The 16949-nt window shown below is 39.0% G+C and overlaps 1 protein-coding gene across 7 annotated transcripts in view; it reads left to right on the top strand.

Moving 5' to 3' along the window:
• LOC130233889 (citron Rho-interacting kinase) overlaps nucleotides 1-16949 on the top strand; it is a 139179-nt gene that overhangs the window by 102148 nt on the left and 20082 nt on the right. For 4 of the 7 annotated variants that reach the window (XM_056464137.1, XM_056464136.1, XM_056464140.1 and 1 more), the window contains exons 21-28: nucleotides 1035-1142; nucleotides 2767-2965; nucleotides 6669-6839; nucleotides 9166-9189; nucleotides 12359-12496; nucleotides 15140-15314; nucleotides 15404-15492; nucleotides 16818-16922. In XM_056464137.1, coding sequence (XP_056320112.1) covers nucleotides 1035-1142; nucleotides 2767-2965; nucleotides 6669-6839; nucleotides 9166-9189; nucleotides 12359-12496; nucleotides 15140-15314; nucleotides 15404-15492; nucleotides 16818-16922 — 1009 coding nt within the window. The remainder of the gene's footprint in view (nucleotides 1-1034; nucleotides 1143-2766; nucleotides 2966-6668; nucleotides 6840-9165; nucleotides 9190-12358; nucleotides 12497-15139; nucleotides 15315-15403; nucleotides 15493-16817; nucleotides 16923-16949) is intronic. The other 3 variants (XM_056464141.1, XM_056464139.1, XM_056464138.1) reach the window with 2 other exon arrangements.

Below are 16949 nucleotides of genomic sequence, written 5' to 3'. Positions count from 1 at the left end.
AGCAGTTCTTTATTTTTTTAAAAACCATTTTAAGGTCAACATTATTAGCCCCTTTAAGCTATGTTTGTTCAATAGTCTACAGAACAAACCATCATTATACAATAACTTGCCTAATTACCCTAACCTGCCTAGTTAACCCATTAAATGTCACTTTAAGATGTATAGATGTATAATAGAATATCTATTATTATCAAATATTATATTGTCAAATATTATTTACTGTCATCATGGCGAAGATAAAATAAGTCATTGATTAGAAATGAGTTATTAAAACAATTTCTCTCTGTTAAACAGAAAATGGAGAAAAAAAAATAAACAGGGGGGGCTAATAATTCAGGGGGTTTAATAATTGTGATTGCAACTGTAATTGATCTGTCATATTGAGAGAGTGATAATTGAGAGTTTATAATCTTGTTTATCACTTATTATTTGATTCACTTCCAAAATCGGCTTTCAATTGGTTTATAAATAACTGTATTTTTATTTCCAGATATGATAACTGGCTATGACATAAACAGGATAAATAGGCAACACTGAACTGACACCACTGCCGCATAACACCCACTGCATACAGGCTATTTTTAGAAAGAATTGTATTTGCTGCACAGTATCATAGTATGTCAGTAATACTACCAGCAGATCTTTTTGTCCATTGTCTAATTTTACACTTTTATATTTTAAATATGTTGCTATTCCAGGAATAGGCATGCACTAATATATACTAATACAAAAGGTAGCTAAATATTTAATATTAATAGTAACTTACCTAATTAATTTAAATAACGTACATTTTAAATAAGATTATATTGCATGGCAAAGTACATTTTATACAATATATAAATGCAAAATATTGTATATAATAATTTTATTATATAATATTTTTGGAATTGATAAATTCATTTAAATAATATACATTTTATTTATTTTAACCTCATAAGCTCTGACAATTTATTAATAAAAAATGGGGAAAATACTCAATTCTATACCATATAATGTTGAATGTGTTCTGAATGCACTCAATGTTCCCTTCACAGGCGGCGTATTCTCACGAGAAGGTGAAGATGGAGGGGACGATCACCCAGCAGACCAAGCTTATAGACTTCCTGCAGGCCAAGGTAGAGCACCCCTCTAAGAAGAAAAAGGTCAGAGTCATCTGTAAATTCACTTCACTAACTAATCTGACTAACTGCTTGCTGAGCTGCGCATTAGCTGTCCCTCCAGTTACATATGCAAATAACCATATACTAACTGCGTCAATCAATCAGAACGCTCATACCCCAACCAATCAGAATGCTTGATTATATCCAGCCCCAACCAATCAGAATGCTTGTACTATATCTATTTAACCTTTCAGCCAATCAGAACACTTTCATTTGTCCAGCAGTTCAGCTAATTAAAAACACTGATATCTTTCCAGTCCTTCAGCTGATCAGAACACTTTCATTGGTCCAGCTGTTCAACCAATCAGAGTTCTTGTATCTATCCAGCCCATACCAATCAGAATGCTTGTACTGTATCCATTTAACCTTTCAGCCAATCAGAACTCTTTCATCTGTCCAGCCCTTTAGCCAATCAGAACGCTTGGTTCTATCCAGCCCCAACCAATCAGAATAATTGTACTGTATTCGTCTAATTTTTCAGCCAATCAGAACTATTTCATCTGTTCAGCCCTTCAGCTAATTACAACGCTCATCTTTCCAGTCCTTTAGCCAATCAAAACTCTTTCATCTGTCCAGCCCTTTAACCAATCAGAACACTTGATTCTATCCAGCCCCTACCAATCAGAATGCTTGTATTGTATCCATATAACCTTTCAGCGAATCAGAAGTCTTTCATCTGTCCAGCCCTTCAACCAATCAGAACACTCGATTCTATCCAGCCCCAACCAATCAGAATGCTTGTATTGTATCCAACTAACCTTTCAGCCAATCAGAGGTCTTTCATCTTACCAGCCCTTTAACCAATCAGATGGCTCGGTTCTATCCAGCCCCTTTCAATCAAAATGCTTGTATTGTATCCATCTAAACTTTCAGCCAATCATAACTCTTTCATCTGTCTAGCCCTTCAACCAATCAGAACACTCGGTTCTAACCAGCCCCTTCCAATCAGAATGCTTGTATTGTATCCTTCTAAACTTTCAGCCAATCAGAATTCTTTCATCTGTCCAGCCCTTCAACCAATCAGAACACTCGATTCTATCCAGCCCCAACCAATCAGAATGCTTGTACTGTATTAGTCTAACCTTACAGCCAATCAGAACTCTTTCATCTGTCCAGCTCTTCAGCCAATTACAATGCTTATATTTTTCCAGTACTTCAGCCAATCAGAACGCTTAGTTCTATCCAGACCCACCCAATCAGAATGCTTGTATTGTATCCGTCTAACCTTTCAGCCAATCAGAACACTTTGATCTGTTCAGCCCTTCAGCCAATCAGAATGTTCAGTTCAATCCAGCCCTAATCAGAATGCTTGTAATCCATTACAGATAGAAACCACAAGCAATCCTCTAACAACCATCAAGAACACCCTAGCATCAAAATATCAACAAAGCAGAATATCATAGCAACCACTTAGTAAACCAACAATCTATCACCTAGCAACTTCATGGAACATGCTAGTACCCACCTACACTCTCAAAAAGATGCATGTAAAAGGCAGGTGAAAACTGACGAGGGTCTGCTTGTGATGGGATTGACCGCAACTCAGTGTAAGAGTAAAGTGAGCGTGAGCCTGGGCGATTCACTGGCTCTGGTGTTGTGGGTGCAGGGGCTGTTTGGCGGCCGGCGGCGGGAGGATCTGCTGGCGGCGCTGGCGGCTCAGGGACAGACGCAGATGCCCGTGGTGCCCGCCGCCGCTCCTGTGCCCCTGCAGTACAGCGACCTGAAGGCGGCGCTGGATAAAGAGCGAGCCCGATGCTCCGAGCTGGAGGACGCCCTGCAGAAAACACGCCTGGAGCTCAGAGAAGGTGCAATCTGTTGTTGTAAAGTCCACATGAAATTAAAATTGATTGTCTGTTTTGCTAGGGTGTACAGTGCATCTGGAAAGTATTCATAGCGCTTCACTTTTTCCACATTTTTTATGCTACAGCCTTATTCTAAAATGGCTTAAATTCATTTATTTCCTCAAAATTCTACACACAATACCCCGTAATGACAATGTGAAAAAAGAGTTTTTGAAATTGTTGCAGATTTATTACAAATAAAAAAGCTGAACAATCACATGTACATCAGTATTCACAGCCTTTGCCTTGAAGCTCTAAATGGAGCTCAGGTACATTCTGTTTCCACTAATCATTCTTGAGATGTTTCAGCAGCTTCATTGGAGTTCACCTGTGATAAATTCTGTTGATTGGACATGATTTGAAAAGGCATACACCTGTCTATATAAGGTCCCAGGGTTGACAGTGCATGTCAAAGCACAAACCAAGCATGAAGACAAAGGAATTGTCTGTAGACCCCAGAGACAGGTTTGTATTGAGGCACAAGGCTGGGGAAGCTTACAGAAACATTTCTGCTTCTCTAAAAGTTCCAATGAGTACAGTGGCCTCCATCATCCGTTAGTGGAAGATGTTCGGAACCACCAGGACTCTTCCTAGAGTTGGCGGCCATCTAAGCTGAGTGATTGGGGGAGAAGGGCCTTAGTCAGGGAGCTGATCAATACCAAGGTCACTCTGTCTGAGCTCCAGCGTTCTTCTGTTGAGAGAGGAGAACCTTACAGTAGGACAACCATCTGTGCAGCAATCCACCAATCAGGCCTGTATGGTAGAGTGGCCAGACGGAAGCCGATCTCCGACTGGAGTTTGCCAAAAGGCATCTGAAGGACACTTAGACCATAAGAAACTAAATTCTCTGGTCTGATGAGACTAAAATTTAACTCTTTGGAGTGAATGCCAGGCTCTACGTTTGGAGAAAACCAGGCACCGCTCATCACCAGGCTAATACCATCTCTACAGTGAAGCATGGTGGTGGCAGCATCATGCTCTGGGGACGTTTTTCAGCAGCAGGAACTGCAAGACTAGTCAGGATAGAGGGAAAGATGAATGCAGCAATGTACAGAGACATCCTGAATGAAGACCTGCTTCAGAGTGCTCTTGACCTCAGATTGGGGCGACGGTTTATCTTCCAGCAGGACAATGACATAAAGCACACCGCTAAAAGATCAATAGAGTGGCTTCACAACAACTCTGTAAATGTCCTTGAGTGGCCCAGCCAGAGCCCAGAGCTAAATCCTATTGAACATCTCTGGAGAGATCTGAAAATGGCTGTGCAGCGTCGCTTCCCATCCAACCTGATAGAGCTTGAGGGGTACTGCAAAGAGGAATGGGCAAACATTCCCAAAGACAGGTGTGCCAAGCTTGTGGCATCATATTCAAAAAGACTTGAGGCTGTGATTTCTGCCAAAGGTGCATCAACAAAGTATTGAGCAAAGGCTGTGAATACTGATGTACATTCAGGGTTTTTATATGTAATTTGTATATTTGTATGTTTTCATATATATATAAATCTGCAACTATTTCAAAAACTCTTTTTCACGTTGTCATTATGGGGGATTGTGTGTAGAATGTTGAGGATATAAATGAATTTAATCCATTTTCGAATAAGGCTGTAACATAAACAATCGTGGAAAAAGTGAAGCGCTATGAATACTTTCTGGATGCACTGTACATTGTTAAACTGCCTTTACACTACACATGACAAACGACAGACCAGAAGTCATTCATTTCCAATGCAGAGTAGTCCAGGAGCTGCATGGAGTTCCGATCATCTCGGTATATGGAAATTTCGCATCCGATTTGAGCTGTGGACCTGTTAAAAGATTTGAGCTCCTGCGACCGTATATGACCGGCAACTGGATGTGATGTGTTCCAGTGTTATTCAAACTGGTGCATGTGCACTATATGACAAAGCTGTTTTTCAGTATTTTTTTAATCAAAAAAAGTCTATATTAAAAAAATATACATTTCTATTCATGAATGATTAATTAAAATATAATTTTTTTATGTTGTCTCCACATTCCCTCCAAATTTTTTGCAGTCTGAGTTTCTAGTATTCATTCATTTAACTATGGTGAACGTACTAAGGCTCTCGCTTTCGCACTCCTTTTTTTCGGACACTGCGAGAATCAGCTTTTCTCATGGTGAAGGACAAAACTGAAAATTGTGTGTGTCTGCCACAAGGGGCATTTTCCGACAGTCGTGTCCGAATGTCGTATGCAGTGGAAAGGCTGCATTTACACTGCATGGTTCAATTGACTCAATTCCTATTTTTTTTTCTGTCTTGTGGCACAGATGGGATATGGCCCATGTACGTGTAAGCAGGAGAAAATCACATGGATTACGATTTACTTAAATCAGATTCAGGCCTTGTTCATATGTGGAAATTAATCCGATTTGAATCGGATCTGTGCCCTTGTGTCTGCAGTGTAAGCAGGTAGATCGGATTTTCACCTGTCAATGCGAGTCGTGCGTCATTAAAACCATAGCAAATGATGTAAACTCTGACGCATTCATTTCAGAACAGACTTCAGCAGAGTCCCAAACCTTAAATCTCATACACGAGGACTAAAAAAAGCTTTTATATTGTCATGTAGCACAAGTATTTAACCATGTTAACGAGAGAGAGCGCAATATCCATAAACAATCTAAACTGATATAAAACTATTGCATACATCACGTGCACAAATCACGCCATGGACATTACATTAAAATGTCTGCTGGTTTAAAAAGGCCTAGATTAAAAGAATATGGCCAAATGAGAACGTTTCTGTCATAAACTATAGTACAACAACTTGTCAAAAGGAATAAAAAATGAAGCCCTGCGAACAGAATAAATACAGGAACGGAGAAAAGACCGGCCTTTAGTTATCAGCTGTTAGTCAGCGCCCGCTCTTTAATCCTGTTCATTGCGCCTTTTGCCTTGTGTTGTGTAAATACAATCGGATACGAGTCACTTTTAAAAGATGATGTAAGCAGGTCATCAAAAAAATCGGATACAGTCACAAAATCGGAATTGACCTTCAAGATCTGCAGTGTAAATGCAGCCTTAGTCTCAATTTGTGCAGTTAATTCATACAAGTTAATCCACAGAAAAAAAAAACGTTTTTTGATATCCTTAAAGGGGACCTATTATGCCCCTTTTTATAAGATGTACAATAATTCTCTGATGTAAGTGCGTATGTGACGTTTCAGCTCAAAATACCCCACAAATAAGGTTTTATAACCCTCTGAAATGGACCCTTTTAAGCTTTGATCCTAATTGTGAAGTTTTGGTGACTGTCGCTTTAAATTCAAATGAGATTGTGCTCCTTTAAAAGAGGGCGGAGCTACAAATGGCTATGTGTCAGCATAGTGGCAGATTTAAAAACAAGCCTAACGTCCTATGCTAATGAGGGATAGATGGTCACTAGTGGGCGGGGCTTTCGCCTTCTGATGACATGTACAAATAGAGAATGTCTATCAAAGTGTTTCTGCAGACTGTTTTTATCAGGTGTGGTTATAACAAATATAATGAATCCATTTTTACTATTACTGGCTGGTTATATTCACTGTCTGTTGCCACACGACTATGCATAAACCCCTTATGAAAGTGATTTTTGCATAATAGGTCCCCTTTAAGTCAATATCTGAGCATCTGCTCCATGAGTCTGACTGTATGTTCTCTGCTCTGCAGTTCAGTTTAATAAAGCTATGGAGCACAGCTCTTCTCCAGCCACTCCAGGTTTGGCCCGTCAGCAGCTCATGATGTCCACCAAGTCCAACAAGTCTCCAGAGCACCAGCCCAGTGGGGGCCTGATGTCCTCAAACTCCAGCCGCATCCGCAAAGACAACGCCAATCCTGAAGGTCAGAGCGGAAACACACAGACCTTTTCACTATGCACAACAGAAGCAGATCAACTATTGTGTTCTCTATTGTGTCCTTACTACCGTTTCCTCTCATGCATAAGAAATAAATATTAAAGGCACAATATGTAAGATTTTGGTTTATTAAAATGTCACTAAAACAGTGACTTTTATGTACTTATATTGTCCCAAACGTGGGACATGTTCAAATTCAGAGAAATAATCAAGTTTAACTAGTGAGATGGAGTGTGTGCCTTGTGTTTGTTAATCATTGTTATGATTTCAAGAAAGGGAAGCATGAGGACTCATGTGCAATACAAAATATGGGTTTGATGACTATAAAATAAAACAAAAAGGCAACAAAAACAAACCCAGAGGGTGAAAATATTCACAAAAAACACTCTGCTGGGCTCACAAGAATCAGGACTAGGCGGGACAGGACATGACAAGACTTGAATGAACTACATATGACGAACAGACACAGGACAGCAGACAAGAGGAAGCTATAAACAAGAGCAAACTGGCAAACAAACAGGCGAATGTAGGGCGACACGGTGGCTCAGTGATTAGCACTCACAACAAGAAGATCGCTGTTTTGAGTCTCGGCTGGGCCAGTTGGCATTTCAATGTGGAGTTTGCATGTTCTCCCCGTGTTGGCGTGGGTTTCCTCCGGGTGCTCCGGTTTCCCCCACAAGTCCAAACACATGCGCTATAGGTGAATTGAATAAACTAAATAGGCCGTAGTGTATGAGTGTGAATGAGTGTTTCTCAGTGATGGGTTTCGGCTGGAAGGGCATCCACTGTGTAAAATGCTGGATAAGTTGGCGGTTCATTCCACTGTAGTGATGAAAAGGTGAACATAATAAACCAATAATGGGTTGACAAGGAGGGTGGGACTAGACAATAGACAGGAGAGAAAGTGACACAAAGAGACAACACAAGCCATGTGCTCATATAATATGAGACTAGAACACGCAGCCATTGAGAGAACCCATTAACGCGTGTTCACATGAAACACAACTAAAGCACATTGCCACATCGTAAACACCAGGCCACGTGCTTTACACAACACAGACAGAAGACTGAACGTAAGACACGAGTGAATGTAAAACAACTTGCCGCAAACAAAACAACAAACACAACGGGACTGAGAGTGTGCACGGCCCGAGCGTGGCCAAGACGGTGCTAATACAAAGACAAAGACAGACAATGACAGGAAATATGAGTGCTCGAGCTGAGAAAACTCGAGCCAAGCACAACATACTAGACAAGACAAAACTAGTGTCTGGACTGGCAGAATCCTGGCAGAATGGCAGAATCCTGACAAATGATGTCTAATGCTGTGTTCACAATAAAACGCGCTATTAGTGCGTAAACAGATGCATGAACATTTTGAGTTTACTCGATTCATTAACGCGTCAAATCCGCTTCATTCTCGCGTCAAATTCAATTCACAATAGATGTGTATTCACACCATGGGTAGGGCTTTGATGCCTGTAGTTTCATTAATAAATGGCTAACATAGATTTTATTGAGAGAATAAATGTGTGTATGTGCTTTAGGAATGCTGAAAAACTGCGTGTATTCATTCGGCGCTGTGTCTGAGTCTTTCAGAGGTGCACCCAGCTCTGTGAGTTCATCAACTACTCCAGAAACTATACATGGATGATGGAGCTTTCAGCTGTGCTTCCGACTGAGCCCAGCCCAGTTTGACGAACTGTTGTCTGGTTTGAGAGATTTGCGTGAAACGCTTAACTCGCATCGCTTCATTTGCGCAAATCATGTCATTTGCACCACCTCATTCACGAAATTCATCCCTTGCTTCATTCGCGAAACGTGCCACAGGATGTCTATTTGCGTCTTTGCATTGACTTTACAAGTAAATCACTGGCACTTGATGCTTCATTCGTGTCTGGTGTGAACGCATTATCACACTCTCCATCCAGCGAGGCTTTAATATGTAGTGTGTTTTATTGGACTGCACAGAGCAGCATTATAGCAGAAGTCTAAAATGTATTTAGTCTGATCAAACAGAGCTGCTGCTTCTCCACGTAACCATTTTTGAAGGAGTCCTGTAAAATAATGAAGACCACAACTCCCATGATTCCACACTCATCAAAATATACCTTTGTTTGTTGCAAACAAACGCCCTCTAGTGGTGAAAATTACATACTGTGCCTTTAAATTATGTAGGGAAATACTTCTTTATTAGTGTTTGAAAGTGATGAGACTGTCTGAAGGACTCCAGACTGACCGTACGTATTTGCAGCAGATGTTTTGGCTCATATCTGTTCGTTCTCACTCTCCTCTTTGTTGTCGTTTTACAGAAATAAGGAGAGTCACTTCTGAAAGTAAGTTCTTACATAACAGGTTCAGGCGGCCCACTCTCCTGAAACCCTGCCATTTGTGTCTCAGCTATAAGGAGTTTTATTTTATTTATTTATGGTTTCATTTCAAACAGTTACTGCTGAAGTTTGACTGCTGAAGTATAAAACATTTCCTCTCATATGAAAAGGGAAATGTGTCAGCATAATGAACTTTAAAAGTATTGAAATTTTGAAATAGTGAATTAAAAAAATATATATATTCTTAAGAGCTGTTTTTAAACTTAAACACATTTTAAAAACTTAATAGTGTTAATAACTCATTTCTAATAACTATATTCTTTTATTTTTGCCATGTTGACAGTACATAATATTTGACTACTTATTTTGCAAGATACTAATTCAACTTAAAGTGTAATTTAAAGGCTTAACTAGGTTAATTAGGCATGTTAGGTCAATTAGGCAAGTCACTGGGCAACAGTGGTTTGTTCTGTAGCCAAAAAGAATACAAATTATATATATATATACATATACACAGTTAAAGTCAGAATTATTAGCCCCCCTAAATTCTTTTTTTTCCCCCCATTTTCTTTAACGGAGAGAAGATTTTTTTTCAACACATTTCTAAACATAATAGTTTAATAACGCATTTCTAATAACTGATTTATTTTATCTTTGCCATGATGACAGTAAATAATATTTGACTAGATATTCTTCAAGACACTTCTATACAGCTCAAAGTGACATTTAAAGGCTTAACTAGGTTATTTAGGTTAACTAGGCAGGTTAGTGTAATTAGGCAAGCTATTGTACAACGATGGTTTGTTCTGTAGACTATCGAAAAAAATATCGCTTAAAGGGGCCAATAATATTGACCTTAAAATGGTGTTTAAAAAATTCAAAACTACTTTTATTCTAGCCGAAATAAAACAAATAAGACTTTCTCCCAAAGAAAAAATATTATCAGACATACTGTGAAAATGTCCTTGTTCTGTTAAACATCGTTTAGGAAATATTTAAAACAGGAAAAAAAAAATTCAAAGGGGGGCTAATAATTCAGCTGTATGTATATATATGTATATATAAATATATATATATATATATATATATATATATATATATATATATATATATATATATATATATGAATGTATGTATATATATATGAATGTATGTATATATATATATGTGTATATATATATATATATATATATATATATATATATATATATATATATATATATATATATGTATGTATGAATGTATGTATATATGTATGTATATATGTATATATATATATATATATATATATATATATATATATATATATGTATATGTATATATATATATATATATATATATATAAATATATGTATATATATATATATATATATATATATATATGTATATGTATATATATATATGTAAATATATGTATATGTATATATATATATATATATATATATATATATATATATATATATATATATATATGCACACACACACACAATGGGGGAAATAAGTATTGAAGACATCATGTTTTTTTCCCCTGTGAATAAAGGAGCTGTTGACATTGAATTGAACCAGATTTTGGTAAAAACCCAAACAATACAAACAAAAAAATTAAATAAAACAAGACAAATCAGAAAAATGAGTTCTGTGTAATAATAAAATGACAGAAGGAGAAAGTGCTGAACTACTGAAATGTATTTAGAACTTTATATAAAAGGCTTTTTTAGTGATGGCAGCTTAAAGACATCTCTCATATGGAGAATAAAGTCTGTGGGTCTCGACTATCAAATCTGATATTTATTTTTTTATTCTCTACTGGATTCAAGTCAGGTGATTGGCTGGGCCATTCTCCAGCTTGATTTTCTTTCTCTGAAAGCATTTGAGAGTTTCCTCGGCTGTGTTTTGGATCATTGTCCTGCTGAAATGTCCACTCTGGTTTCATTTTCATCCTCCTGCTAATGTAGATGTTGAACTGAAGCAGCTGATATTCATTTACACCGAGGAAGGGCAGAGGGTTGCTGAAGAACTACTGAGAGATTTCAGCTGCTGTCTGGGCTTTCACTGCCGAACTACACCTCCTTTTCTTCATGTGTTTAATATTTTTTCCCTACGGCATTTCATTTTATTACACAACTTCATTTGTAAACTAATTAGTTTTGTTTTCTTTGTATATATGGATTTATTTGGTTGTTATCAACATCTGGGGAAAATTTCAGGTCAACAGCATCTCTAGAAATATGTTTTCTGAGAAAAATGGTGACGTGTTCAATACTTAATTTCCACAGTGTGTATGTTTATATAAAACACACACACACACACAAAAAGCATTGGAAAAATAATAATATACCCCTTCTCCGTTGCTTTGGATTTATGGTTTATGTCTATGTAAGAAAAACAGAATTTTGTTTCATTTTGTAAACTACTCAATTTCTTCCAAATTTAAAATCTAACATTTGTCATAGAGCATGTTTAGTTGTATAAATAAATATAGTACCACAATTTTAGACATGTTAATATAAATTTTTAGACAACACAATTCCAATGTTTTAACGTACACCCCCCCCCCCCCCCTTAATTTTAGGTAAAAAATCTATAGCTGATTGACAATAGAAAAAACAGGCTTAATGACAATGTGCTTATTTGAAGTTTGGAAGACTATATTCACTCATCGGGACACAAATGTTAGTGTTTCCTGAGAATGATCCAGGCGTCTCTCCTTTACTTGTATTGATTCTTTTCTTTTTCTTGATATGATCTTTTTATCCCTGCAGAGATAAGCTCTCTGGCCTAATCCAAACATGTCCCTCTAGCCAGTGGACGTCCTTCACTCAATAGTGTGTTATCAGGTCATCTTGGTTTGATGGCTGCTGACTTTCACTCAGGACAGCACTGAATGATTATGTTTCTCCAAAGCTCCTGCATGCAGATCCATCCGGACACTGAGCTTATCTCGAATATATGGCTATACTCCTGCTGTATGCCATGCCCAATGCAGGAACTCTGAAACCCTTGCATGCTCGTACCCAAGCCAATAACGAGAGCTTGGAGTGTACAGTGATGCGGAGAAATGTTCTCAGGAGAGGACATTTTCAGCTTGCTTTGGCCTGTTTGCATTAGTTAAGTATAACACTATTCAATGCACATGACTGATTTTAAGTGTGTGTGTGTCTGTTTGATCGTGTAGAGTACACCAGACGTGTAAAGGACAGGATTCATCACAACACTCCTCACCGCTTCACGCAGGGACTCAATATGAGAGCGGCTCGCTGTACTGTGTGTCTGGACACGGTCCATTTTGGACGTCAGGCTGCAACATGCATTGGTATGGATCTCATTAACATGTCCTGTCACTATACTTTAAAAGTAGGGGATGCCTCTTTTTTCATAATGAGTTCAATACTGATGTACAGTACTAGTGTCCAGCACTTATTCATATTAACAACACTATTCCTACTATGGATGTCAATGGCTGTTTTTTTTTTTTGCAACATTTTTCAAAATATCTTGTTTTGTGTTCAATAGCTGACAGAAATTTAGGAAGGGTAGGAAATTGTCAATTTCAAACTAGCCTAGATCACCAACTACTGTTAAAAACTAGCCTAGAGTATCGTCTTTGATTAAAAGCTTGGATAGAGCTTATTCATTGCTTATTATTATTATTATTATTATTATTATAGTTAAAAATTATTCTAGAGCACCATCTGCTGTTAAGTGTCGTCTGCTGTTAAAAACTACAGCCTAGAGCACCACATGCTGTTAAAAACTAGCCTAGAGCACCATATACTGTTAAAAACTAGCCTAGAGCACCATATTCTGTTAAACACTAGCCTAGAGCACCACATACTGTTAAAAACTAGCCTAGAGCACCATATACTGTTAAAAACTAGCAGAGAGCCCCATATTCTGTTAAAAACTAGCATAGAGCACCACATACTGTTAAAAACTAGTCTAGAGTGCCATATGCTGTGAAAAATCTAGCCTAGAGCGCCATCTGCTTTTAAAAACTAGCCTAGAGCACTATATACTGTTAAAAACTAGCCTAGAGCACCACATACTGTTAATAACTAGTCTAGAGTGCTATATGCTGTGAAAAAATCTAGCCTAGAGCGCCATCTGCTGTTAAAAACTAGCCTAGAGCACCATATACTGTTAAAAAATAGCCTAGAGCACAATCTGCTGTTAAAAACTAGCCTAGAGCACCATATACTGTTAAAAACTAGTCTAAAGTGCCATATGCTGTGAAAAATCTAGCCTAGAGCGCCGTCTGCTGTTAAAAACTAGCCTAGAGAACCATATACTGTTAAACAATAGCCCAGATCACAGTCTGTCAAAAAAAACTAGCCTAGATTGCCAACTGCTGTTAAAAACTAGCCTAGAGCTCCACCTGCTTTTAAAAACTAGCCTAGAGCTCCATCTGCTGTTAAAAACTAGCCTAAAGCTTCATCTGCTGTTAAAAACTAGCCTAGAGCACCATCTGCTGTTAAAAACTAGCCTAGAGCTCCACCTGCTTTTAAAAACTAGCCTAGAGCTCCATCTGCTGTTAAAAACTAGCCTAGAGCACCATCTGCTGTTAAAAACTAGCCTAGAATTCCACCTGCTTTTAAAAACTAGCCTAGAGCTCCATCTGCTGTTAAAAACTAGCCCAGAGCGCCATCTGCTGCTAAAAACTAGCCTAGAGCTCCATCAGCTGTTTAAAAACTAGCCTAGAGCTCCATCAGCTGTTAAAAACTAGCCTAGAACGCCATCTGCTGTTAAAAACTAGCCTAGAGCTCCACCTGCTTTTAAAAACTAGCCTAGAGCTCCATCTGCTGTTAAAAACTAGCCTAGAGCTCCATCTGCTGTTAAAAACTAGCCTAGAGCACCATCTGCTGTTAAAAACTAGCCTAGAATTCCACCTGCTTTTAAAAACTAGCCTAGAGCTCCATCTGCTGTTAAAAACTAGCCCAGAGCGCCATCTGCTGCTAAAAACTAGCCTAGAGCTCCATCAGCTGTTAAAAACTAGCCTAGAGCTCCATCAGCTGTTAAAAACTAGCCTAGAACGCCATCTGCTGTTAAAAACTAGCCTAAAGCTCCACCTGCTTTTAAAAACTAGGCTAGAGCTCCAGCAGCTGTTAAAAACTAGTCTAGAGTACCATCTGCTGGTAAAAACTAGCCTAGAGCACCATCTGCTTTTAAAATCTAGCCTAGAGTGCCATCTACTGTTAAAAACTATCCAACAGCACCATCTACTTTAAAAACTAGCATACAGCTCCATCTGCTGTTGAAAACTAGTCTAGAACTCCATCTGCTGTTAAAAACTAGCCTACAGCTCTATCTGCTGTTAAAACTAGCCTAGAGCGCCATATGCTGTTAAAAATTAGCCTAGAGTGCCATATGCTAGGATAAAACTAGACTAGAGTGCCATATGCTGTGAAAAATGTAGCCTAGAGCGCCATCTGCTGTTAAAAACTAGCCTAGAGCACAATATGCTGCTAAAAACTAGCCTAGAGTAGCATCTGCTGTTAAAAACTTGCCTAGAGTGCCATCTGCTGTTAAAAACTAGCCCAGAGCGCCATCTGCTGTTAAAAACTATTCTAGAGCAGCATCTGCTGTTAAACTAGCCTAGAGTGCCATCTACTGTTAAAAACCAGCCTAGAGCTCCATCTGCTTTTAAAAACTAGCCTAGAGTACCATCTGTTGTTAAAAACTAGTCTAGAGCTCCATCTGCTGTTAAAAACTAACTAGAGCGCCATTTGCTGTTAAAAAAACTAGCTTAGATTGCCATCTACTATAAAAAATCAGCCTAGAGCTCCACCTGAATTTGAAAACTAGCCTATAGTGCAGTCTACTGTTTAAAAACTAGCCTAGAGTGCCATCTGCTGTTAAAGAAATGCCAAACATTTTTTTCATCACAGCTGTATTGTAGGGGCTAAAGCTGAAATATGTTGATCATGTTTGTGTGTTGACCTTCTCTCTCCTCCTGAAGAATGTCACGCTTTGTGTCACCCGAAATGCTCCCCGTATCTCCCTGCCACCTGCGGCGTTCCCACTGAATATGCGCTGCACCTCTCGGAGGCTCTGTGTCGGGAAAAGGGAAGCACTTCCGGCCTGAAAGACATGGGTGGACATATGAGGCTTGAAGGATGGCTGAAGCAGCCCAGGTGAGACACACCTGGCATGAGCACAAACACTAATGTCAGATCAGAAGAAATCACCAAGTGTGTGTGGAAATGTGTTTGTTTTCCTGCAGGAACGGGAAGCGTGGTCAGGGCTGGGAGAGGAAGTACGTGGTGCTGGATGGATATAAAGTGATTACCTACGAGACAGAACCAAGAGACGGTCTGTGAACACTTATTTACATTGCATTGGTTTTGTTTTCATAGAGCATGTTGAGGGAAAAAATAACAACAAAAAAAATATATATATAAATGTATATATAAATATATACACACATACACTGGCCACTTTATTAGGTACACCTGCCTAAATGCTTGTTAATGCAAATTTCTAATCAGCCAATCACATGGCAGCAACTCAATACATTTAGGCATGTAGACATGGTCAAGACGATCTGCTGCAGTTCAAAGCGAGCATCAGATTGGGGAAGAAGTGTCATGGTTGTTGGTGCCAGACTGGTGGTCTGAGTATTTTAGAAACTGCCGATCTACTGGGATTTTACATGTAGAGAATGGTCCGAAAAAGAGAAAATATCCAGTGAGCGGCAGTTCTGTGGGTGCAAATGCCTTGTTGATGCCAGAGGTCAGAGGAGAATGGCCAGACTGGTTCCAGCTAATAGAAAGGCAACAGTAACTCAAATAACCACTTGTTACAACAGAGGTCTGCAGAAGAGCATCTCTAAACACGTCCAACCTTGAGGCGGATGGGCTACAGCAGCAGAAGACCACACCGGGTGCCACTCCTGTCAGCTAAGAACTGGAAACTGAGACTACAATTGGCACAGGATCACCAAAATTGGACAATAGAAGATTGGAGAAACGTTGCCTGGTCTGATGAGTCTCGATTTCTGCTGCCACATTCGGATTGTAGGATGGTTGATGTTTGGTGTCAACAACATGCATGGATATATCCTGCCTTGTATCAACGGTTCAGGCCAGTGGTGGTGGTGTAATGGTGTGGGGGATATTTTCTTGGCAGACTTTGGGCCCATTAGTACCATTTGAGCATCGCGTCAACACCACAGCCTACCTGAGGATTGTTGCTGACCATCTCCATCCCTTTATGGCCACAGTGCGCCCAGTTTACCCATGGCTACTTTCAGCAGGATAATCCACCATGTCATAAAGCGCAAATCATCTCAGACTGGGTTCTTAAACATGACAATGAGTTCACTGTACTCAAATGGCCTCCACAGTCAACAGAACTCAATCCAATAGAGCACCTTTGGAATGTGGTGGAATGGGAGATTCACATTATGGATGTGCAGCTGACAAATCTGCAGCAACTGTGTGATGCTATCATGTCAATATGAAGCAAAATCTCTGAGGAATATTTCCAGTACCTTGTCACGAAGGATTAAGGCAGTTCTGAAGACAAAAGGGGATCCAACCCGGTTTTAGTAAGGTGTATCTAATAAAGTGGCCAATGAGTGTATGTGTATATATATATATTTATTTATTTATTTATTGTATAATCTGTCCTCTCAGAGTCAGTGAAGGCGCTGGATGAGTTTGAGTTGTGTCTCGCTGATGGAGAAGTGACCGTTCATTCTGCTGTGGGTTCCTCTGAGCTCCCCAACACCGCTAAAACAGGTGAATCCTTTTCGCTCTACCAGATTT

Source organism: Danio aesculapii, chromosome 8 (assembly GCF_903798145.1).
Source record: "Danio aesculapii chromosome 8, fDanAes4.1, whole genome shotgun sequence".
Classification (NCBI taxonomy): domain Eukaryota; kingdom Metazoa; phylum Chordata; class Actinopteri; order Cypriniformes; family Danionidae; genus Danio; species Danio aesculapii.
The sequence above is the reverse complement of the archived record's forward strand: the minus strand, read 5'-3'. Positions and strand labels throughout refer to the sequence as shown.